The 22,093-nt window shown below is 41.6% G+C and overlaps 1 protein-coding gene across 2 annotated transcripts in view; it reads left to right on the top strand.

The window, feature by feature from the left end:
* Nucleotides 1–22,093, top strand: part of KSR2 (kinase suppressor of ras 2) — a 724,223-nt gene that overhangs the window by 482,439 nt on the left and 219,691 nt on the right. For both annotated transcript variants that reach the window (XM_075324106.1, XM_075324115.1), the window contains exon 6: nt 17,826–17,895. In XM_075324106.1, coding sequence (XP_075180221.1) covers nt 17,826–17,895 — 70 coding nt within the window. The remainder of the gene's footprint in view (nt 1–17,825; nt 17,896–22,093) is intronic.

The raw sequence follows: 22,093 nt of genomic DNA, 5'->3' as shown, positions 1-22,093 counted from the left end.
TTCTATAAAGTGATTGACAGCCTTTTCTGATTGTGTACACAGGAATAGCTGTCAATAATAAACTAGGACTTCCCACTGTACACCTATGCATAGAAAAAGTGCTTAAATGGCTACAATTCAAATTAGGCTGGATTCACATGATTGTATGGCATCCGATGCAAGTGCATCGCATGCAATAATGCTAATGACCCTCAGCTCTCGCTCTGCTGGCAGCAAGAGCCATGTGATTTGCAACTGGAATCCGATCCTGCGATTGGATCACAACTGCGGAGGAGAGGTAGGGATTAATCTCCCCATCTCCTCCATTGTCAGCTGATGGGATTATCGCACAGCACTCGGATGTCATCCGAGTGTAGTCCAATTTTTCACTCGCACCCATAGACTTGAATGGGTGCGAGAGAAAAGAGTCTCGCATTGCAATCGCAGCATGCTGAGATTGTTTTCTCGGTCCGATTAGGGCTGAGAAAATAATTGCTCATGTGCGCTGACACACAGGCTAATATTGGTCCGAGTGGAATGCGATGCTTTATCGCACGCCACTCACACCGATTTTCTCGCCGTGTGGCTTAGGCCTAAACACTCTAGATTTTGCTGCAAGTACTCAACATGTGCACAGGACCTTTGGCTTCCAGACATTTTTATCTAAGATATATGCACAGAGCCATAATGTAGCCATGTGCACGAGGCTTGTATTCTTCGTCTCGTACCGTAATAGGTAACTCGTGGAGATCCTTGCAGACCTGTTCTTACCTTTTTATTCCGTAGCTTTAGTGATGAGAACAAGGTTCACTACATTTCAATGAAAGCAATCAAGCGGCTACAGCCTAATTGGCAATAATTGGAAGAATTGGCAGAGCACCATAGTAGAAGTGGATAACATTCTCAGCATCAAAGCTGATGAAATAGCTGTCATATAGATAAAACCGCCCGTACTGTGGGAGGTCAGGGCAGTGTTACCATATTATGTGCTATAGATGATATGCTGTAATTTGGTTCAGTAGATCCGTGTAAAATTTGGCTTCATTATTGCTCATTGTCCCAGATTGATACTATCTAATTTCCCTATGTCAATTATACATAAGCCAGTGTAATTGAAGCCAATTAAGTTGGGTTTAAGCTATGTCCACATGCTGCAGTTTTGTGTTCACTGAGTGACAGTGTGTCTGACGCTTACAAACACATGCCCGGTCTGCGAGTTTATATCGTACAGTAAAAATAAATGAATCAAAAAATTGGCGTAGGGTCCCCCCATATTATGCTACCCAGCACAGATAAAGCATACGACTACAGGCTTCAGCCCCATGCCATGTGCTTATCTTGGCTGTGTATCAAAATAAGAGGAACCGCATGTGGCTTTTTTTAATTTTAATTATGTAAATAAATAATTTAAAAAAAACGGCATGCAATCCCCTTCCAATTTTGATACCCAACCATGATAAAGCCTGACAGCTGGGTGCTGATGATCTCAGGCTGGGGAGACCGATGCTTATTGGGCCCTCCCAGCCTAAAAATAGCAGCCTCCCAAGATTGCTGCATCCATTAGATGTGACAAACCCTGCAATTTACCCAGATTTTCTCAATTTCCCTGGTGCAATGGCAATCGGGTAATTAGGTGTTAATGTCAGCTTACATTGCCCCTGAGCACTAGATTAGAAATGGGAGAAAACTATAAGACACCCCCATTACTAATCTGTAAGTTAAATTAATTAAACACACTGAAAAAAATCACCACTTTCACCACTTGTTTAACTCCCAAAACACCCCTGCAGATTCGATGTAATCCAAACAAGGTTCCATGACGATTTGAGCTCTGCTACATCTAAAGGTACAGCGCACGATCATGGAACATGACTGCCCTTTGTGGACTTCAGGCAGAGAATGAGCTGCGATCAGTGGTGACATCACTCAGGTTAGCCGCGGCCACAGCTGGAGATTCTCATGGCCCTCCACATGTGACCGCAGGTTACTTGACCTCATGTGACTTCAGTGACCTCACCTGAGGTGAGGTCACTGAATTCATTGAGGTCCCCTGAGGTCAGGTTACCTGTGGTTATAGGTGGAGAGCCGTGGGAACCTCCAGCTATGGCTAACCTGAGTGATGTCACCGCTGATTGCACGGCTCACTCAGTCTCTGCCTAAAGTCCACAGCGGGCAGTGGACTAGACCAATGGCAAAGATACAACGCTGGATCTCGAAGGTTATAGAGCTGGAAGTAACAGATAATTTTGTTATTTTGAACATGGTTGTGATGATTTAGTTAAAAATGTTAAAGAAGACCTGTCAGCAGGATATTTGACCCTTAAATAATGGTATGAGTATAAAGCCCCTTTAATGCTTATTAAATTTCTTCCTTTATAGTAGAATTTCATTAAGGAAGTTTTGAGAAATCTATTTTTGAAGTGCACCATGGCAGGTTCTTCTCTCAGCAATTCCGCTGTACTTTGTTGAACACTAAAAGTTGATTGATAGGTCACTCTTCACTCAGTGCACCATCATTGCCAATCAAACACTGTCATTGCCCAGGTTTGTTTCATCAGAAGGGACTGCCTATCCAGTGAGCTCTTGATGACATTGTGAGATTAATGTATTGGCTCCCTCAACATCATTGAAAGGAATCTGTCAGCAGGTTTTTGCTACTTCATCTGAGAGCAGCAGCAAAGAGATTCTGAATCTAACCATATTTAACTTAGATCACTGTGTGCAGCTGTTGTAACTTTAACTAAGAATAGAGTTTAGTAGAGCTGGGAACTGTCCCCGCCCACACCAGGCTCTCAATAGAGATTGTGCATTGACTTTGAGGTGTCAATCACAGCTGGGGGCATGTCTGACTGCCATGCATGAGGCCAGGAGTCACACAAGTGTTAATCACAGAGCAATAAATTCTTTAGTTTAGATAAACAATAGCTCACACAGGGATAAGAGAAGCACAGTTGCATTTTCTTTTTTAGCCCTCGCAGAATGCTGTCCTCAGCTTACATTGCAAAATCCTGGTGACAGATTCCCTATAAGAGCTCACTGCTAACAAAGGCATCATCATACCTATAAACTCGGGCTACAGGTTTACAGGTCCTCTTTAAAAGGTTAAACTCCTTTAAGATAAGACACTCTAATACTTTTAAAAACAGTCCTCTATGCTGTAAAACATTTCCCACACAGGAAAGTGAGAAACCAAATACTGGTAAAAACTGTACTATTTTTCATCAATAGCTTTTGAACTAGTATTAATATTTGAGAGAGTCTGGTGGATCCATTTTTATGGTTATAAATTTCAGTTTGCAGAGCTATCATTCATTATTTGCAGTGCGGGTTGCCTATGTCTATTCACATATAAGTCAATGAAACATACTGGAGGTGCAATAGAATTTCTACTTTTCCATATTTTCTCTTTGGGTTTTAACATTAATTCTTCTGTGCATCCCTGTACACAGCTACTTTGCAGCACTGAGGTTTGAACACTTCGAGGTGTAAGCAGAGGATATTTTTTTTTCACTGTCATAGAAATCCATTTGCATTGATGAAAATAGTTTTTTTTATTGCTTTGTAGCTGCCATATATAGGTCATCAAGTGCACCCTGCATAATTGTCACCTGTCACTTGCTGGGCAACGTGGTGTCATATAGAAAAACCATCTTCCTATATCTACATTGTATTTTTGCATAATGTGCGTCCCCTCTGCCCTGGGCTGATAACCATAACAAGAGGATCAGGTTGATGGCTGGTGCTGTCTCTCAATTTTTACCTCCCTATGCACCAACGGTAAATGTGGACTTGTCACCTGTCATGGAGGGGTCTTACTTACCGGTAGCTGTCACCTATGATAATAGTGCTGTCACCCTCCTCCTTGCTTTTACACCTATGCTGTAAATTATACCTAGTTTGCTGTATACACATACACCTGAAGCACAATATGCCACAGTTTTAACAAACAGAATTTAGGATGTGATGACTGTTGTGACCACTTGTTGTCTTTAAAAAGGGAACTAAAATAATCCGCCTGTGTACAAGAGCCCAAATCGCATCATTTTAGTGTCCGCCTCTACAGTAGTAGCTCATTTACTGCAGAGCTAGTGGTAAAAGCCATAATAGGAGAAATATTTCCAGGAGTGGGTAGAACAATAACAGAAACAAGGCCAGGTGCCACAGGGGGGCTTAACAGATTTTGCATTAAATCCTGTTAGGAATACCCGCCGTGGTCACAATCATCCTCCTCCGGTTGCCAGAATTCCCTGCTGGTCTGTCCACTCTGGGCTATATCGCCTTCAGGTTGCACGACTATACACGATGCTGTCCCATGTGTGAAAGTGGTGTGTGATATGGGGACGCTGCGCATGCAATGTGTTCCACAACCCGGGAGACATGGGACTGTGTCTCCCGGATGGCAGGCAATATGGACGCTGCCTTGCCTAGTGTAAGCCAATAATGGAAAAGTGTGCACCCTGCTGACAGGTGGGCATGAGTGGGGAAGGAGGGGACATCTGAGCTTAATCATTAGCATTGGGCAGGCTATTTCAACCCTGCTCCTAACCCTATCCCAATGCTGTTTATTTCAGTTCCCTAACACAATTTTTGGTGAATGTTTCCTGGTAAACTTCTGGTTGTTTCAAGTTACTTCTAGTTTTTCATCCCTGGCTATAGTTTTCCCTTAGTTTTTCTTATTCGATACTGTTCCACTAGTTTTGGTTTTACTCCTTTACCTGACTCTGACCTCATCCGCATCACCAGACTCCAGCTATCCTGCAACAGCAGTCTGGGAAGGGCTCTGTCCAAGCCCCACTTCCATTCAGAAGTGGGTGAAGAATATCCCGGCCTTTAATGACTACCTAGCAATGGGAGCTATTGCTGGTCTATGCGCGTCATAACTGGATTGGTTAGCGTTACCTATGCTCTCAACTGTCGGTCAAGAGACGGGGGTGACCTCAAATGGGAGAAGCAAAGAGGCGCCATAAACTGCAAGTGCACTGAATCACCCAGCAGTGCAGTTGTAAGCCAGATTTGCATAATAGTAAAAAACAAATTGTGGTGCAATGATGCATCAAATGGCGCTTTAATAATAATGTTTTAGAATGTTTTACACTTCTCTATCACACAATAGCTTTTTTTGCTCATAGTGTTACGGCTTGTTCCCTGAGTTTTCAGAATATTCTAATTTTTATGATAAAAGCAATCCCCACCCCTTGTAGGATCAATACAACTCAATTTAATACACTTATAATTTTCTTGAAGCATTGAGAACTTGTTTACTGATAATAGCAATTTTACAATAGGGGTTTAATTTCCATGAAATTGTTTTGGCCTAGTATGAAAGTAAAAAAAAGACTAAAAAATCTCTTATCTTTACTATGTAGGATATGGACTGTTCTGCATATGGTCCAATGACATTAAAACACCTACATTGTAGATAAGGCTCTAGTTTTGTCTTATCACAAGGCAAACAGAAAATTAGACCACAGCATTATGTTGTACATCCCAACATTATTGATATACTCACGTAACAAAGGCTCTGGTCTGAAGCCAAATCCTAGTTTGTGCTTGGTAAATTTTGAATCAAGGTATGTCCTTATTATTTGCTGTTTACCACCTTCCTTCATCGGGCAGCACATCATCAGCACTCCTCCATGACTCTGTATCCTAAAATTTTTAGGACTCTTGGCTAAAGTTGTATTTTTCTGCTGGATTCAAAAATTCATATATTCCATCTACAATATCTGAAATATTGTAAATAAAACTAAGGTCCCTAACATGATAAAATACAGTCTGAATAAATAATATAATATTGAGCAGCATTCAGTATGCTGACATCCCCATTTGGACAGGATGTGTGACGCCCTGGTAAATCCAGGTAGTCACAGAAAGAGTTAATCCTCCTTGGCAGCTACACAATCCCCACACAGATGTACAGCAGCCAATCAGGCCCTACTCACCCCCTCCCAAGGAAAAGGGAGGGGGCGAGGGGAGTTAAGGAAGTGACAGAGCAGAATTTAGTTCAGTTGTGCTGTAGCCAGTGGAAAGTTGACAGGGGAGGCTTGCAGCTCCCCAGAGAAAGTGGTAGCCGGGGTCGGAGCCCTGGACTACTGGACTAGGTGGCTGTGAGGGCCACAGGCGACGGAGAACCTGAGGCGACCGTGACAGGGTTGTAGCCCGCCGGTGCCTGGAGAGGGACCCAATCCGGAGGCTGTTCAAACGGACTAGTCCACACAAGAGAGAGACAGACAGAGAGTGTGGAAGGAAGGGCCCCTGGCTGTACATCTGGGTGTGGGACCCGAAGACACCCACCAACGGTGACCGGCCATTTGGCAAGTTGCTTTACAAAGGACTCTGTGTTTTCTGACCACACACATCAGCCTTGCTTCATCCAACACCAAGACAACCGAACTGTGAGTTTCCTGCTCCTTGCAATCCCTGCTACCACTACAACTCCCAATTGGGCCCCGGGACTACAACTCCCCTACACGTGAAGGGGATCCCATCTTGCTGCCCCACACCATCAGTCATGGGCACGGTCCCCAGAGGCAGCGGCGGTGCCACTATCTCATCACCGCAACCCACGGGTGGCATCACACACAATCCCCCTTTACATATTCCCCTTTTATTGTGGAGCCTGGGGTCACAGACCGGGTCACGCCACCGTGATACCTCTAGAAGTGACCCTATTGGCCCGGCTCTGAGTACGCCCTATCCCTGGGTGACACAATTTGGCGTCATGAACAGGATGATTCTTACCCCATCCGTGACTTGGTTGACGTGCGCCTTATAATCCGTGAACTGTTTGAAAAATTTTGGCCTGCCACCATCTTGCCCGCCATTTTTGGCGCCAAAACAACGGCACCATCTTCTTCCCCGAAAATGGCGCAAAGTTGAAGCCCCGCCCCCTGGGAATACGGCCAGAAGGAGTGCTTGCAAAAGACCAAGGGGGGACGGGCAGAGAAGCAGTGGCATGTAACCGGAACTGTAAAGTGCAGGGACGCCAGGACTCTGCAAAATTCCATTCCTGGACACAAGAGCGGCAAGATGTCACAGCAAGCTGCAACCCTGATGACATCTCACCCACCCCCGAGCATGGCCGCAACGGTGATGACGTCGGCTCCAGCAGTCCGCCCGTCCGCAACGGTGATGACGTCGGCTCGGGCAGTCCGCGCGGCCGCAACGACGACAGTACACGTCCTGAAATCGCCCCCAGCTGTAGCGCTACCAACTCCCAAATGCCCCGTCCCGGCTGTGGAGCAGCCAGAGTGCAACTGTAGAGAGGAGGAGCAGGCCACTGAGCGATGGGGCCCTCGGCAGTTAGCGAGGCCGGTTGTAGATAGCGCCGAGGGCATCTGAGTGGGCCTGGCTCCTGAGCAGGAGGCAGAGCACGGAACCCGTGCCCCGTACTGGGAGTGGCGGCAGCAGCAGCAGTGGTAGTGGAACATGGACGGCTACCCACAAGCTTAAAGAATGACTGTTTTATGGACTGTCACCCCTGTCGAACGTCCTCAAGTTCCCGGAGGAGGCCATTTGCACAACAGGCGGTGGGTGTCAGGATAGTTAAAGGTTTAAGAAAACGTACCTCCCAATGTGGGAAGATGTATGGTTGTAATGTGTTAATTTTTTTTCTTTTCCCGCTAAAATAAACGTCAGTGGCCGGACAGCCCACGGACAGGCTGTATTCAACCAAGGGGGAGTGTGACGTCCTGGTAAAACCAGGTAGTCACAGAAAGAGTTAATTCTCCTTGGCAGCTACACAATCCCCACACAGATGAACAGCAGCAAATCAGGCCCAACTCACCCCCTCCCAAGGAAAAGGAGGAGGCGAGGGAGTTAAGAAAGTGACAGAGCAGAATTTAGTTCAGTTGTGCTGTAGCCAGTGGAAAGCTGACAGGGGAGGCTTGCTTCTCCCCAGAGAAAGTGGTAGCCGGGGTTGGAGCCCTGGACTACCGGACTAGGTGGCTGTGAGGGCCACAGGCGACGGAGATCTGGCAGCGGGGAACCTGAGGCGACCAGGACAGGATTGTAGCCCGCCAGTGCCGGGAGAGGGACCCAATCCGGAGGCCGTTCAAACGGACTAGTCCAGACAAGAGAGAGACAGACAGAGAGTGTGGAAGGAAGGGCCCCTGGCTGTACATCTGGGTGTGGGACCCGAAGACACCCGCTAACAGTGACCGGCCATTTGGCAAGTTGGATTACAAAGGACTCTGTGTTTTCTGACCACACACATCAGCCTAGCTTCATCCAACACCAAGACAACCGAACTGTGAGTTTCCTGCTCCCTGCAATCCCTGCCACCACCACAACTCCCAATTGGGCCCCGGGACTACAACTCCCCTACCCGTAGAGGGGATCCCACCTTGCTGCCCCACACCATCAGTCCCGGGCACGGTCCCCAGAGGCAGTGGCGGTGCCACTATCTCATCACTGCAACCCACGGGTGGCGTCACAGACAATCCCACCTTTACATATTCCCCTTTTGTTGTGGAGTCTGGGATCACAGACTGGGTCATGCCACCGTGATACCTCTAGAAGCGACCCCATTGGCCCGGCTCTGAGTATCCCCTATCCCTGGGCGACACAGATGAGCCCCGACATAGCCCCTATATACAGTATAAGACCCCAACATAATCCCCTATATACAGTATGAGACCCCACATAGCCCCTTATATACCGTATGAGCCACCACATAACCTCCCTATATGCAGTATGAGCCCTCACATAGCCTCCTATATACATGCATGAGCCCCCACATAGCCTCCTTATATAAAGTGTGAGCCCTCAAATAGCCTCCCAGCCCTCATATAGCCCACTATACACAGTAGGAGCCACCACATAGCCTTTCTATATACAGTGTGAGCCACCACATAGCCTCATATATACATGCATGAGCCCCTACATAGCTTCCCTTTATACAGTGTGAGCCCTCATATAGCCCACTATATATAGTGTGAGCCCCTACATAGCTTCTCTATATATAGTGTGAGCAACCACATAGCCTCTCCATCCATATACAGTGTGGGCCACCACATAGCCTCATATATTCAATATGAGCCCTCATATAGCCTCCTATGTCCATACATGGCTGGTAACTTAGGCAACACAAATGTCTGTGTTTTTGAGAATGGAGATGAATTTTTAATAAGGAATAAACTGTGAAGTTGCTTGTTTTTATAAATATTTTGCAATTTTCCCCATTTATATACTTGAGACAACCCCTTTAAGTAGGATGTTTGGTATAATGATTGCTCTATGAATAATATAACCGCCACCTATATGTATGATTGGGATTTCACATTCTCTTAGCCACCACCTGAGATAACAGCAGACAGCATCTCTGCAATATTTTTTGTTAATTTAATAAATTAACATGTATAAATCAAATCAATTGACCGTTTTGTTAGAGAACTCACAAAGTGATTGAGACACTTGGCAATTAACAGTGATTGATAAGAAGTCAAACGGTGAGGATATTCAGAGCAGTTTCAATGTTCTCTGTTGGCCTCTAAAACTCAGACTGATAAATATCAAAAAGAAACATAGAGACCTCAGTGGCAAAGCGCAGTCAATTACCTCTGTCCCAGAGCATTCTCTGAAATGCTCAGAAGAAAGATCTATAATTAAAACCAAAACAATCCTCCGTGCTGTGCAGGTTATATTCTGCGGTCACTCCCCACTGATCTGATTCAGCTGCAGACTGAGAAATTGTGTTAAAATTTCCCTTGTGGATGGAAGAATGAGATATACACAGCAGAACCAGCTGGACGCGGTCAAGAATTATCTCTTCCTTGCAAGCAGAAAAGTCTCAAGTCAATGACTATTTCTATGACATTTTGGCTATATATAATGATCAGAATAAAATACTGATCGTTTTCTATTCATCCAGTTTACATGTGTGTTCCAGTTCTGATTGATAGGTCAGACCTTACACTGGTTTGCTCTTATTTTTAATTTTTGGTCCAAGTGCAATGCGACAAAACAGTGCATGGCACTGGGATCAATGTTATTTTATGGGGTTGTGCACATGCCTGAGTTGCTTCTGTCAATCAGATCTCACATGGCCATGCAAGTCAATGGATTAGTGGAAAAAAAACGGACCGCACTCTGATTACATCTTAGGCCTCTTTCACACGTCCGTGTCTCCGATACGTGTTTGGTCCTTTTCCTCACGTACCGGAGACGCGGGCACACGTAGACCCATTAAAATCAATGGGTCTGCGCTCACGTGCGTGTTCTGCCATGGACCGTGTGTACATGTGGAGCATACGTGTGTCCGTGTGCTCCAAATGTCAACATGTCCGTTTTTCTCCTGCATCACGGGTGTCAAATGGAGCGCAAACGGACCACACAGAGGTGTTCCGTGTGACACGCTCCAGAGAAAACACACGTGTCTGAGGAAAAAAAAACTTTACTCACCTTCAGCACTGCTTTCTCTGCCGCTGCTGTCACTTGCTTCTGACCGCCGCTCATTATGCTCATTGCATATTCACTTCACTGCGGTCGAAAGCTGCAGCAGCGGGGAGTCGTCAGGACCGGAGACCAAAGATCAGCACCACGGACAGCGTCGCCAGGGACAGGTGAGCAGAAAGTTCCCGTTCTCCGTGTGTTATCACGGATAACACACGGAGAATACACGTGTGCCATAAACACTGCTCACGGAGGGCAAAACGCTCCTTTGACACGTTCGTAAAAAACGTGCATGGTTTTTCACTGATGTGTGAAAGACGCCTTATGTACAATTTGATTTTCACAAACTGACAGAATAGAGAAGATAGAATTTTTTTTTTATCAATCCTCCCCACATCCGAGAAAATCACAGTCTGATTATACTGTGGTCGCTCTTTGGTGTGGAAAAGGAAGATTTTCAGCTTACCTAGAGTGGGTGCCCCATGACTTCAGAGATGGTGCACGGAAATCCTCCAGTCCGGCCTGGTCTGGTGTAGTGGTTAAAGAGGTAAAGAAAAAATGGATCCAGCACCAGAGATTAAGTATAAAAATAGATTTTTTTTTTATTGATACATTAAAAAAATGGCATCTTAAGATGTAACCGCATCAGGCATACAAGACACCTTACACATTTCGGACAACATACATTAAAGAACGTCCTTAATCATAGGTCCTATGACTAAGGACGTTTTTTAATGTGTGTTGTCTGAAACGCGTAAGGTGTCCTGTATGACTGATGCCGTTACATCTTAAGATGCCTTTTTTAATGTATCAATAATTTTTTTTTCGATTTTTATACTTAATCTCTGTTGCTGGATCCATTTTTTTTTTACCTGTTTAGTCGCTCTCTGGTCACACTCTAATCGCACTCTGGTTACACTCTGGTCACTCTCTGATCACACTCTGGTTACACTCTGATTATATTGTGGTCACTCTCTGGTCACTCTCTGATCACACTCTGATTATATTGTGGTCACACTCTAAATCACACTTTGGTTACACTCTGGTCACACTCTAATTACACTCTGGTTACTCTCTGATCACACTCTGGTCACACACTGGTCACTCTCTGGTCTTTCTCTGGTCACACTCGTCACACTCTCACCCATCTGACCAGAGTGTGATTAGCTTTATTGTTCAAATCTTCCAACAGTCTCAAGAGCTTGGAGCATATAGCAGGATACAGGCCGTTATACAAGGAGAGCTGACAGGGCTTAGAAGGGCACAAACCCAGCAGCACGACTGGTATTTGCTCCTCGCGATGATCAACAAGAGGAGTACTGTATGAGCTGTATATAATGACCTTCAGTGGGATACTACATGTTTAATTTTAAACTGTCATGAACAGACTATATGAGGGCAGCACGAGGCCTGATATCCTGTAATGGGACCTTGGCACATAGCCCATTAGGTACCAAGATGAAATCCTCAGAGCCAATGTCAGTCTACAGCATATGCTGGTGCAGTGGGGATTGGGTTCCTCCTGGTACAGAACAGTGTCCTGCCTCATGTGGTCAGAGTATAGGCAGGTCCTTGATGATAAAAGCATTGATTAGCCTTTACACTTCCTAGATCTGAATCCAAATGGAAACCTCAGGGGCACTATCTATTAGTGCACCAGACGCTGCAAAGTACTAAAACAATTAATAACAGTAAATCCATAAAAGGTACAAATATTTGTGCGCAGACAATCCAAAATAATGGATGTCATGACAAAAAGGCGACTCATTAGGACATGAGAGGAAAAAATGAAGAAGAAAGAGTTATACTGCACATATTTTATTGGAAAACATCAATAATAATAAATTACATGGATAATATAAAAAAATTGTTTAAAAGAACAGAGAGTCCTCAGTGGTTGATACCTTTTAATGGCTAACTGAAAAGATGGTAATAATTGCAAGCTTTCGAATAAAATTGTTTAAAAGAACAGAGAGTCCTCAGTGGTTGATACCTTTTAATGGCTAACTGAAAAGATGGTAATAAAGCTTGCAATTATTACCATCTTTTCAGTTAGCCATTAAAAGGTATCAACCACTGAGGACTCTCTGTTCTTTTAAACAATTTTTTTATCTCTACTGGCTAACACGGTACAAAGATATATTTTACTTGTATGGATAATATAATACATAAGAAAAGGCACTATAAAAGGAGGTAGATGGATAAGGAGGCAGCACAGGTCCAAGGGTGTTCAAAAAGCCTACTGCATAAACCCAATAAGGTTTATAACAAAACCCAAATGGTAATTGTACACAAATGACACTTCACTGGCATCACATTAGAAGGGGTACAAAGGAAATAAATACACATGTAGAGTTTAAATTGCCAAGTGCTGTGAACAGGTCCGCATGGAGATACAGATAATATCCAATATTGTCTAAAAAAAGTAGTGAATCTTTGAATTATATAGAATAAATTAATTATATTGAATAGATCTCTTCTCCCATGTGTATATATATATATATATATATATATATATATATACAGTTAGGTCCAGAAATATTTGGACAGTGACACAAGTTTTGTTATTTTAGCTGTTTACAAAAACATGTTCAGAAATACAATTATATATATAATATGGGCTGAAAGTGCACACTCCCAGCTGCAATATGAGAGTTTTCACATCCAAGTCGGAGAAAGGGTTTAGGAATCATAGCTCTGTAATGCATAGCCTCCTCTTTTTAAAGGGACCAAAAGTAATTGGACAAGGGACTCTAAGGGCTGCAATTAACTCTGAAGGCGTCTCCCTCGTTAACCTGTAATCAATGAAGTAGTTAAAAGGTCTGGGGTTGATTACAGGTGTGTGGTTTTGCATTTGGAAGCTGTTGCTGTGACCAGACAACATGCGGTCTAAGGAACTCTCAATTGAGGTGAAGCAGAACATCCTGAGGCTGAAAAAAAAGAAAAAATCCATCAGAGAGATAGCAGACATGCTTGGAGTAGCAAAATTAACAGTCGGGTACATTCTGAGAAAAAAGGAATTGACTGGTGAGCTTAAATTTGCTGAAAAACACCTCATGAAGCCAGCTCAGTTCTGGAAAAGTATTCTATGGACAGATGAGACAAAGATCAACCTGTACCAGAATGATGGGAAGAAAAAAGTTTGGAGAAGAAAGAGAACGGCACATGATCCAAGGCACACCACATCCTCTGTAAAACATGGTGGAGGCAACGTGATGGCATGGGCATGCATGGCTTTCAATGGCACTGGGTCACTTGTGTTTATTGATGACATAACAGCAGACAAGAGTAGCCGGATGAATTCTGAAGTGTACCGGGATATACTTTCATCCCAGATTCAGCCAAATGCCGCAAAGTTGATCGGACGGCGCTTCATAGTACAGATGGACAATGACCCCAAGCATACAGCCAAAGCTACCCAGGAGTTCATGAGTGCAAAAAAGTGGAACATTCTGCAATGGCCAAGTCAATCACCAGATCTTAACCCAATTGAGCATGCATTTCACTTGCTCAAATCCAGACTTAAGACGGAAAGACCCACAAACAAGCAAGACCTGAAGGCTGCGGCTGTAAAGGCCTGGCAAAGCATTAAGAAGGAGGAAACCCAGCGTTTGGTGATGTCCATGGGTTCCAGACTTAAAGCAGTGATTGCCTCCAAAGGATTCGCAACAAAATATTGAAAATAAAAATATTTTGTTTGGGTTTGGTTTATTTGTCCAATTACTTTTGACCTCCTAAAATGTGGAGTGTTTGTAAAGAAATGTGTACAATTCCTACAATTTCTATCAGATATTTTTGTTCAAACCTTCAAATTAAACGTTACAATCTGCACTTGAATTCTGTTGTAGAGGTTTCATTTCAAATACAATGTGGTGGCATGCAGAGCCCAACTCGCGAAAATTGTGTCACTGTCCAAATATTTCTGGACCTAACTGTACATATACATATGCAGTATATATATATATTTGACCTATCCCATACGTGAAACAATACCAGTCTCTAAAATTTGTAAACAGATATACACTAAAAACTCATGCCCATAAAAGTGTTAAAAGGTGCAGGCAGGCCTGTGGCACAGAGGAGAAAGATCCCCGAAAGATAAAAAACCCAACATACGTTTCACTGTGTTATCATAACATGCTTCATCAGGGTATTACAAGCATATAAACTACTGAGTCACATTACGAGCTGCCATAATGAAGTTCATGTTAATTGGATCAACCTGGGATTTAAACTTTTTCCTTTGATTTTCGGAGTGATATGGAATCCAGCCTTCAGTTGGATGATGATTTTGGTTTCCACTGGCTGTTCATAACTCATTTCGTTTACAATGAATTGCTCAATTTATGTCACTTAAAACTTAAAACTTTTGTTCATCAACATCAGATTTGTGATTTAAGTGTTTCCTTAAATTTTTTTTGACCAGTAAATATACAGGTGCATCTCAATAAATTAGAATATAATAAAAAATTAGTTAATTTCAGTAATTCAATACAAAAAGGAAACACATATATTATATAGAGCTATTACAAACAGAGTGATCTATTTGAAGTGTTTATTTCTGTTAATGTTGATGATTATGGCTTACAGCCAATCAAAACCCAAAAGTTATTATCTCAGAAAATTAGAACATTATATAAGACCAACTGAAAAAAATATTTTTTACACTCAGAAATGTTGGCGCCTACTGAAAAGTCTGTACAGTAAATGCACTCAATACTTGGTCAGGGCTCCTTTTGCATGAATTAATGCATCAATGCAGTGTAGCATGGAGTCGATCAGCCTGGGGCACTGCTGAGGTGTTGTAGAAGCCCAGGTTGGTTTCATAGCAGCCTTCAGTTCGTCTGCATTATTGGGTCTGGTGTCTCTCATCTTTCTCTTGACAATACCCAATAGGTTCTCTATGGGGTTTAAGTCAGGTGAATTTGCTGGCCAATCAAGCACTGTGATACTGTGATTATTAAACCAGGTATTGGTGCTTTTGGCAGTGTGGATAGGTACCAAGTCCTGCTGGAAAATTACATTTCTATCTTCAAAAAGCTTGTCGACAGTAGGAAGCACAAAGTGCTCTATAATTTCCAGGGAGATGTCTGCGCTGACTTTGGTCTTGATAAAACACAGTGGACCTACACCAGCAGATGACATGGCTCCCCAAACCATCACTGATTGTGAAACCTTCCCACTAAACCTCATGCAGCTTGGATTGTGGCCTCTCCACTCTTTCTCAAGACTCTGGGACCTTGATTTCCAAGTGAAATGAAAAATTTACTTTCATGTGAAAACAACACCTTGGACCACTGAGCAACATTCCAGTTCTTTTTCTTCTTGGCCCAGGTAAGACACTTCTGGCATTGTCTATTGGTCAAGAGTGGCTTGACGCAAGAAATGCAACAGTTGTAGACCATGTCCTGGATATGTCTCTCAGTGGTGGCTCTTGAAGCACTGACTCCAGCAGCAGTCCACTCCTTGTGAATCTCCTCCAAATTTTTGAATGGCTTTTTCTTAACAATCCTATCAAGGCTGCGGTTATCCCGATTGCTTGGGCACCTTTTTCTACCACACTTTTTCCTTCCACTCAACTTTCCATTAATATGCTTGGATACAGCACTCTGTGAAAAGCCAACTTCTTTAGCAATGACCTTTTGTGGCTTACCCTCCTTGTGTAGGGTGTTAGGTGTCCAGAAGGCAGTCATTATCAAGTCAGCAGTTTTCCCCATGATTGTGTAGCTTACTAAACCAGATTAAGGGACCATTTTAAACAGTTAGGAAGCATGTGTTTTCTGGTAATTATTCTAATTTTCTGAGATAATGACTTTTGGGTTTTCATTGGCTGTAAGCCATAATCATCAACATTAACAGAAATAAACATTTGAAATAGATCACTCTGATTGTAATGACTCCATATAATATATGGTTTTCCTTTTTTGTATTGAATTACTAAAATAAATTAACTTTTTGATGATATTCTAATTTATTGAGATGCTCCTATATTATAAGTATATTGTGAGTAGAGTTGAACTGATCAGTTTGTGGGACACTGGTCCATATGTCAAGCCCATAGTCTCTAGCCACTACGTAAGAGGTTTGCAAATCTCTTAACTTCCGGGATACCTGACACGGCTTTCAATTACCAGTGTCATGACGTCCTCTGTGCATTGCACCGCAATGATGACTTCATGCCAACCTGGCTACTCAAGTGCTGCTCAGGGGATCCCAGAAGGTAAGAGATTAGTGAGTCTCCCATCAGCAGCCAGAGACTACAGAATTTTACGATACTCCAGAGTCTTGTGAATTATTCTGTTCAAGTCCAATCATGAGACTTTTGTGCTACATGCCACAATATACACGTTATGTTAAATCCATAGCAATTTACCGATTTGGGTTTGACTCACTGACCCAACACCAGGTCAGATTACCAATACATGTTTCTTTTTCCATGAGGAAATTTGAAGTTATGTGACTTATGTCTTATGTGAGCCATTTTTGACTGACCAACTCTCTGATGTATACTGGCCTTGTTGGATTAACATGCTCACTTGGCCGAGCTTGCTCATATATTAGGGAAAGAGAGATCTGATTGGCTAAGGAGCTTTTAGCAAAGAGCAATGTTATGTAAAAGGGTCAAATTGACCTTTTGTTCTAGATAACTGTATCCTACTTTAGAGCTTCAGTGCTTTTTGTAATGATTGCTTAAATATGATAAATGATCCTAATTTCTTAGGTGATGGTCGTGAGGAAAAATTGAACTAGTTCAACTGGAGCTCTTGCTATATTCTTACTGATTTCAGGGATGCAAAATTGGCTAACAAGGACAAATCGTTAAATGAACAATTAATTGTCAAAGAAAGTCAGGTTTTCTCATTTCTTTTTTTTCTTGTATTGAATTTGTCACTTTTGAGATACATTTGAGACGTAAAGCCTATGGTATGGGGTTATTAACAAATATATGAAAAACTATTCTTCCTAATGGGATCTGGTAGTATGAGTGATTACACAGTAGCAAGCATTCAGTCTGGTAATGGAATATCAGAGCTGATTGCTTTGAGATCCGATCTGTAGACTGAATTTTGTGATTTCTGGCAGCCTGTAGTTGCAGGACAGACAAAAGAAGTACAGATTTCTTTTCAATAGTTCGGTCTGTGATTGATTGTCAGGTAAGTTGACAGAAATCCCAATTTCCCCGGCTGCCCTAGTTCATTTCTACATCTATCTTTTGTCAAGATTTTCAGTAACACTATATGGATTTGCTCATTTTAAATTCGTATAGTTCCCTTCCTCCGATGCTTTTACAGGTTATGTTGTGGTTATCAATGATTGCATTTAATGGACATTGCTTGTGCTTACATAGTGACCACTGATAAGATACAGCCCTTCTAACAAATTCTTGGTAATTCAGTTGGAATAGGTTGTAAGTTGTTAATGATTTTAATCTCATGTTGTTTTTCTACTTTTAGACACACTGTCAGTGCCTCGCTGGTCCCCACAGATTCCACGCAGAGATCTGGGAAACTCCATCAAACACAGGTAATCATAACTCATGCAAAACAATGGATGTTGGCACAATGATTCCAAATTCTATTTTAATAATTCTCTATGATTTCACAACCAATTGGTTATATGCCTTGGCCTTTACATAATACCAATGTTGTGCATATTTTCACTATAGAAATAGAGTATAAAGGTAATTGTATAAAAAGGAAGAACCTATTCATTCTGCTTTAGATTTGAGTCAGAAACATGGGACATTTAAGTCACATTTTGATTTACCCCCAAATAATCTCCCATTTATTGTCCATCAAAACATCCATCTCATTGTAATAATATTGTATGTATCCGAGGATTGATGTAAAAATATGCATTAAAGGGGTATTTCCAAGTAGTCTCTTTACCAGCTGAAAACTATGCAGCCTCCTTACTTCCTAGTTTCTAGGAGTGAGGACATTTCTGCTTGAGTGACTGTTCTGGTAAGTAGCAGAGCTGTATTATTTGTAGAACAATAAAACTCAACAAAGGTTCCACTGTAACATTTCCAGCTCTCAGTGGTTTGTACTGGAGTGTGCACACTACTATCACTATATTTACATATAGAGATAACAGTAATTTGAACAAGCACATGGCTCAGGACAGTGAGAGCAATGATTAGGAGAACTGTTGTGAGAGCAGTCGTTTGTCGGCGCTGGTGATTTTGCAAGATTTATAACAGCAGCTTGTCAGGAGCTGAGAAGCTAACTGCTGTATAAAAATAATTAGGCTGCGGAGAGCTGACTGGTCTGATAGGAGTTAACCACTCTCTTTACGTGTAACCACTGCACATTCTGGTCCAGGATCTGGGCAGGCAGTAGTGACTGAACGTTATTGAATCCAGCTGTAAACTTTGTGACATAGAAGCTATAATTGCAGGAGAATAATGGCAGATAGAAAAGGCAAGTCAATTGCAAACTTGCTTATTTTCATGCCTTTTAATTAATTAAAGCCATTTAATAACTAGGAATATACCCATTTAAGTGATTACTTCACCTTTAGGCTAGATCAGAAAAATCACACAGATTTTTGTTATTTTTACACTTTCTGTTGCTATCTACAGTAGGAATGCATTCTTCAAGTACATACAAATCTTTAGAACTAATATGCCTATTATAAGCTACACTTTATGGATAAAAGAATGGGGACACCCCCTTATTATCATTGAAGTCAGAATTTTTATTCAGTGCCATTGCAAAAGATGTATAAAATCAAGCACGTGGTCATGTCGTGTTCCATTACAAACATTTGGGTAGGGATAGGTGGAGCTCACTGGATTTGAGCATGGTCCTGTGATAGCATGGCACAGTAGTAATAAATCAGTTCACATTTTTCCCCCAAATATTCCACAATCAACTGCGAGTTTTATTATTCAAAATTGAATGTTCTTAGAAACCACAGAAACTTGTCCACAAAGTGGAGATGAAATAACATTACAGAGCGCAGTTGTCAAATGTATAATATAGTCACCAAAGTTCTCCTGACTCAATAACTGCAAAGTCCAAACCTCCTCTGGCATTAACATCAGCACAAAAACTGTAGGCTGTGAACAAAGTTGGCATTGGTTCCATGGTCAGGCAGTTGCTTGCAAGCCTCACATCACCAAGCACAATGCCAATAATCAGATGGAGTGGGGTAGACCCCAAACATGACAGATATATGCTCGTTATCCAGTATTGAATAGCGAATGCAAAGAAAGTCAGTCCTGTTTCCACAAAAATCATAAACCCTAAGAAACGTAAGATTGCAGCATTCCCTCGACCCTAGAAGCAGAATGGGTGTTTTTATTTGCGTAATCCCATGCTACATTTCATAGTGAATAAAGAGACGTGTTCTGCTTGAAATGATGATTTGAGAGCTGCAATCTTCTTTTTGTTTGTGATGTAAAGCACACCGCCAATGAACCTGAGGACAACTGGATTTTGCCAACTCTATTGTTTGGTAGAGGAGAGATAATGCTATAGGTTCTTTTTTTATGGGGAAACCTAGGCCCTTTAATTCCAGTCACTGAATATTTTAATACTTCAGCATATAAAGGCATTTTGGACAATTTTATGCTTATGACTTTATGAGAGCAGTTTGAGAAAGGCCCTTTTGTGTTCCACCATGAATGTTCCACGTGCACAAAGCAAGGTCCATGGAGGCATGGTTGAGTGTTTGGTGCACGCAGAGTTCTGACCTCAACCCCATCGCACACCTATATTATGAACTAGAATGGAGATTGTGAGCCAGGGCCTCTCGGCCAACGTCAATGTCGGCCCTTATAAATATTTTTCTACAGGAATGAACCAAAAATTCCACACTCTTGTAGAAAACCTTACCATATGAGTGGAAAATATTTTTTTGCTGTAAAAGGGGGAAAACTCCATATTAATGCCCGTGGAATTAGAATATATCAAGCAAATCATTGAGCTTACTTCTATAATACATTATTAATACACAATAAAACAGAAATGTTAATGCTGAAGAGGTCACTTGTATGATCTGCATTGATAAACCAGGTTGAGGGATATACGTGTTGTGAAGAAAAAGGTAATAAGCACCTTAGTGTCTTATTATTACTATTAATGGATGGTTATCTGGTTTGCACTTATGATTCAGAACTAATAGCATGTGTTGCAGAATATTATAAATTACAGGTTGGCAGGTTAAAGGAGATTAGTGTCTTTACTGTGATGCCATCTTCTATAAACATGGAAGAATTGCATGATTGCACAGTAATTTAACCAACCCGCTCATTAAATTTTGTATTTTATGACCACCTTTTCAGCTTCATTTGCTCAGTCTATAGTAGTAATTTTAATAAATATTTATACATAAGTTAAAGATGACGCATTTCCTTTGTATTTTAGGCCAAAAAATACATATTTTCATCTTTTACATGTTTAAATTACAAAAATAAGAAAATGGGCTTATGCAAAAGTTTGGGCACGCTGCATGGTTAGTAAATAGTAGTATCCCCTTTTGGCAAGTATCACAGCTTGTAAACACTTTTTGTAGCCAGACAAGAGTCTTGCAATTCTTGTTTGAGAGATTTTCTGCCATTCTTCCTTGGAACAGTCTTCCAGTTCTGTGAGATTCCTGGGCCGTCTTGCATGCACTGCTCTTTTGCGGTCTAGCCACAGATTTTCAATGATGTTCAGATCAGGGAACTGTGAGGGTCATTGTAAAACCTTCAGCTTGTGCCTTGAGGTCATCTATTGTGGATTTTGATTTGTGTTTAGGATCATTATCCATTTGTAGAAGCCATCATCTTTTCAACTTTAAAGTGTTTACAAGCTATGATACTTCCCAAAGGGGTTGTTACTAGGTGCTAACCATGCAGGATGCCCAAACGTTTGCATTGGTACATTTTCCTTTTTTGGTAATTTAGAAATTTAAAAGATGAAAATATTTTTTTTGCCTAAAATACAAAAATACAAGGGAAATTTGTCAACTTTATACCTTTTAGAGATCATTTCATCTTCAACTTGCGTAACTGTTCACAATAACAGTAATTTTGCATGCCACTGTATATATGTCTGTGCATATACAGTATATCTAGTTATATATATGTATATAATTTTCAGTCACATGTATGTATATATGTATTAAATACAATACTCTTGTGCACATATCTAGGGCATTCATGGACCAGTACTGCTATAATACGCGGTAACATGAATATTTGGAGCATTAAATATTCCATGTAGTAGTGTTATTAGGCTAAATCGTACATGGATTTGAAAATCACTTTTCTTAGCCAGAACTATAACCACTACAGTTGTGATTTTCCCTCCCCGTTCTGTTTTCTAGGCCATGTATTCAGCTTTTGGACATTCAGAACTGCCAGTGGTAAAAATTGATTTTAAATATACAAATCACAGCACTAATCAAAGTGGAAATACTAATTATTAAAAAGAAATTAACATCACAGTGTAACAAATAATAAATATAACATAATAAATAACTATAAACATTTTATGTTCATTTGAACTACATAGCCTTTATATGCAGTGCCATAAAAGTACAGTCCCGTAAAAATACAAAATGTCATATCTATTGTATTAGCTTATTTGGATTTAATAATATATTGTACAAAGGAAATTCATTATCATGTCTTTGTCTCTGCAGCAGAAAATTAATGGCTGGTATGATTAAATATAGTGGTCATGGTCAACGTTGAAAGTGTTTTCCAACTGGGGTTCCCATGCAGCCTAAA

This window comes from Anomaloglossus baeobatrachus, chromosome 1 (assembly GCF_048569485.1).
Source record: "Anomaloglossus baeobatrachus isolate aAnoBae1 chromosome 1, aAnoBae1.hap1, whole genome shotgun sequence".
Lineage (NCBI taxonomy): Eukaryota > Metazoa > Chordata > Amphibia > Anura > Aromobatidae > Anomaloglossus > Anomaloglossus baeobatrachus.
This window is presented reverse-complemented; position numbering and strand designations above follow the sequence as displayed.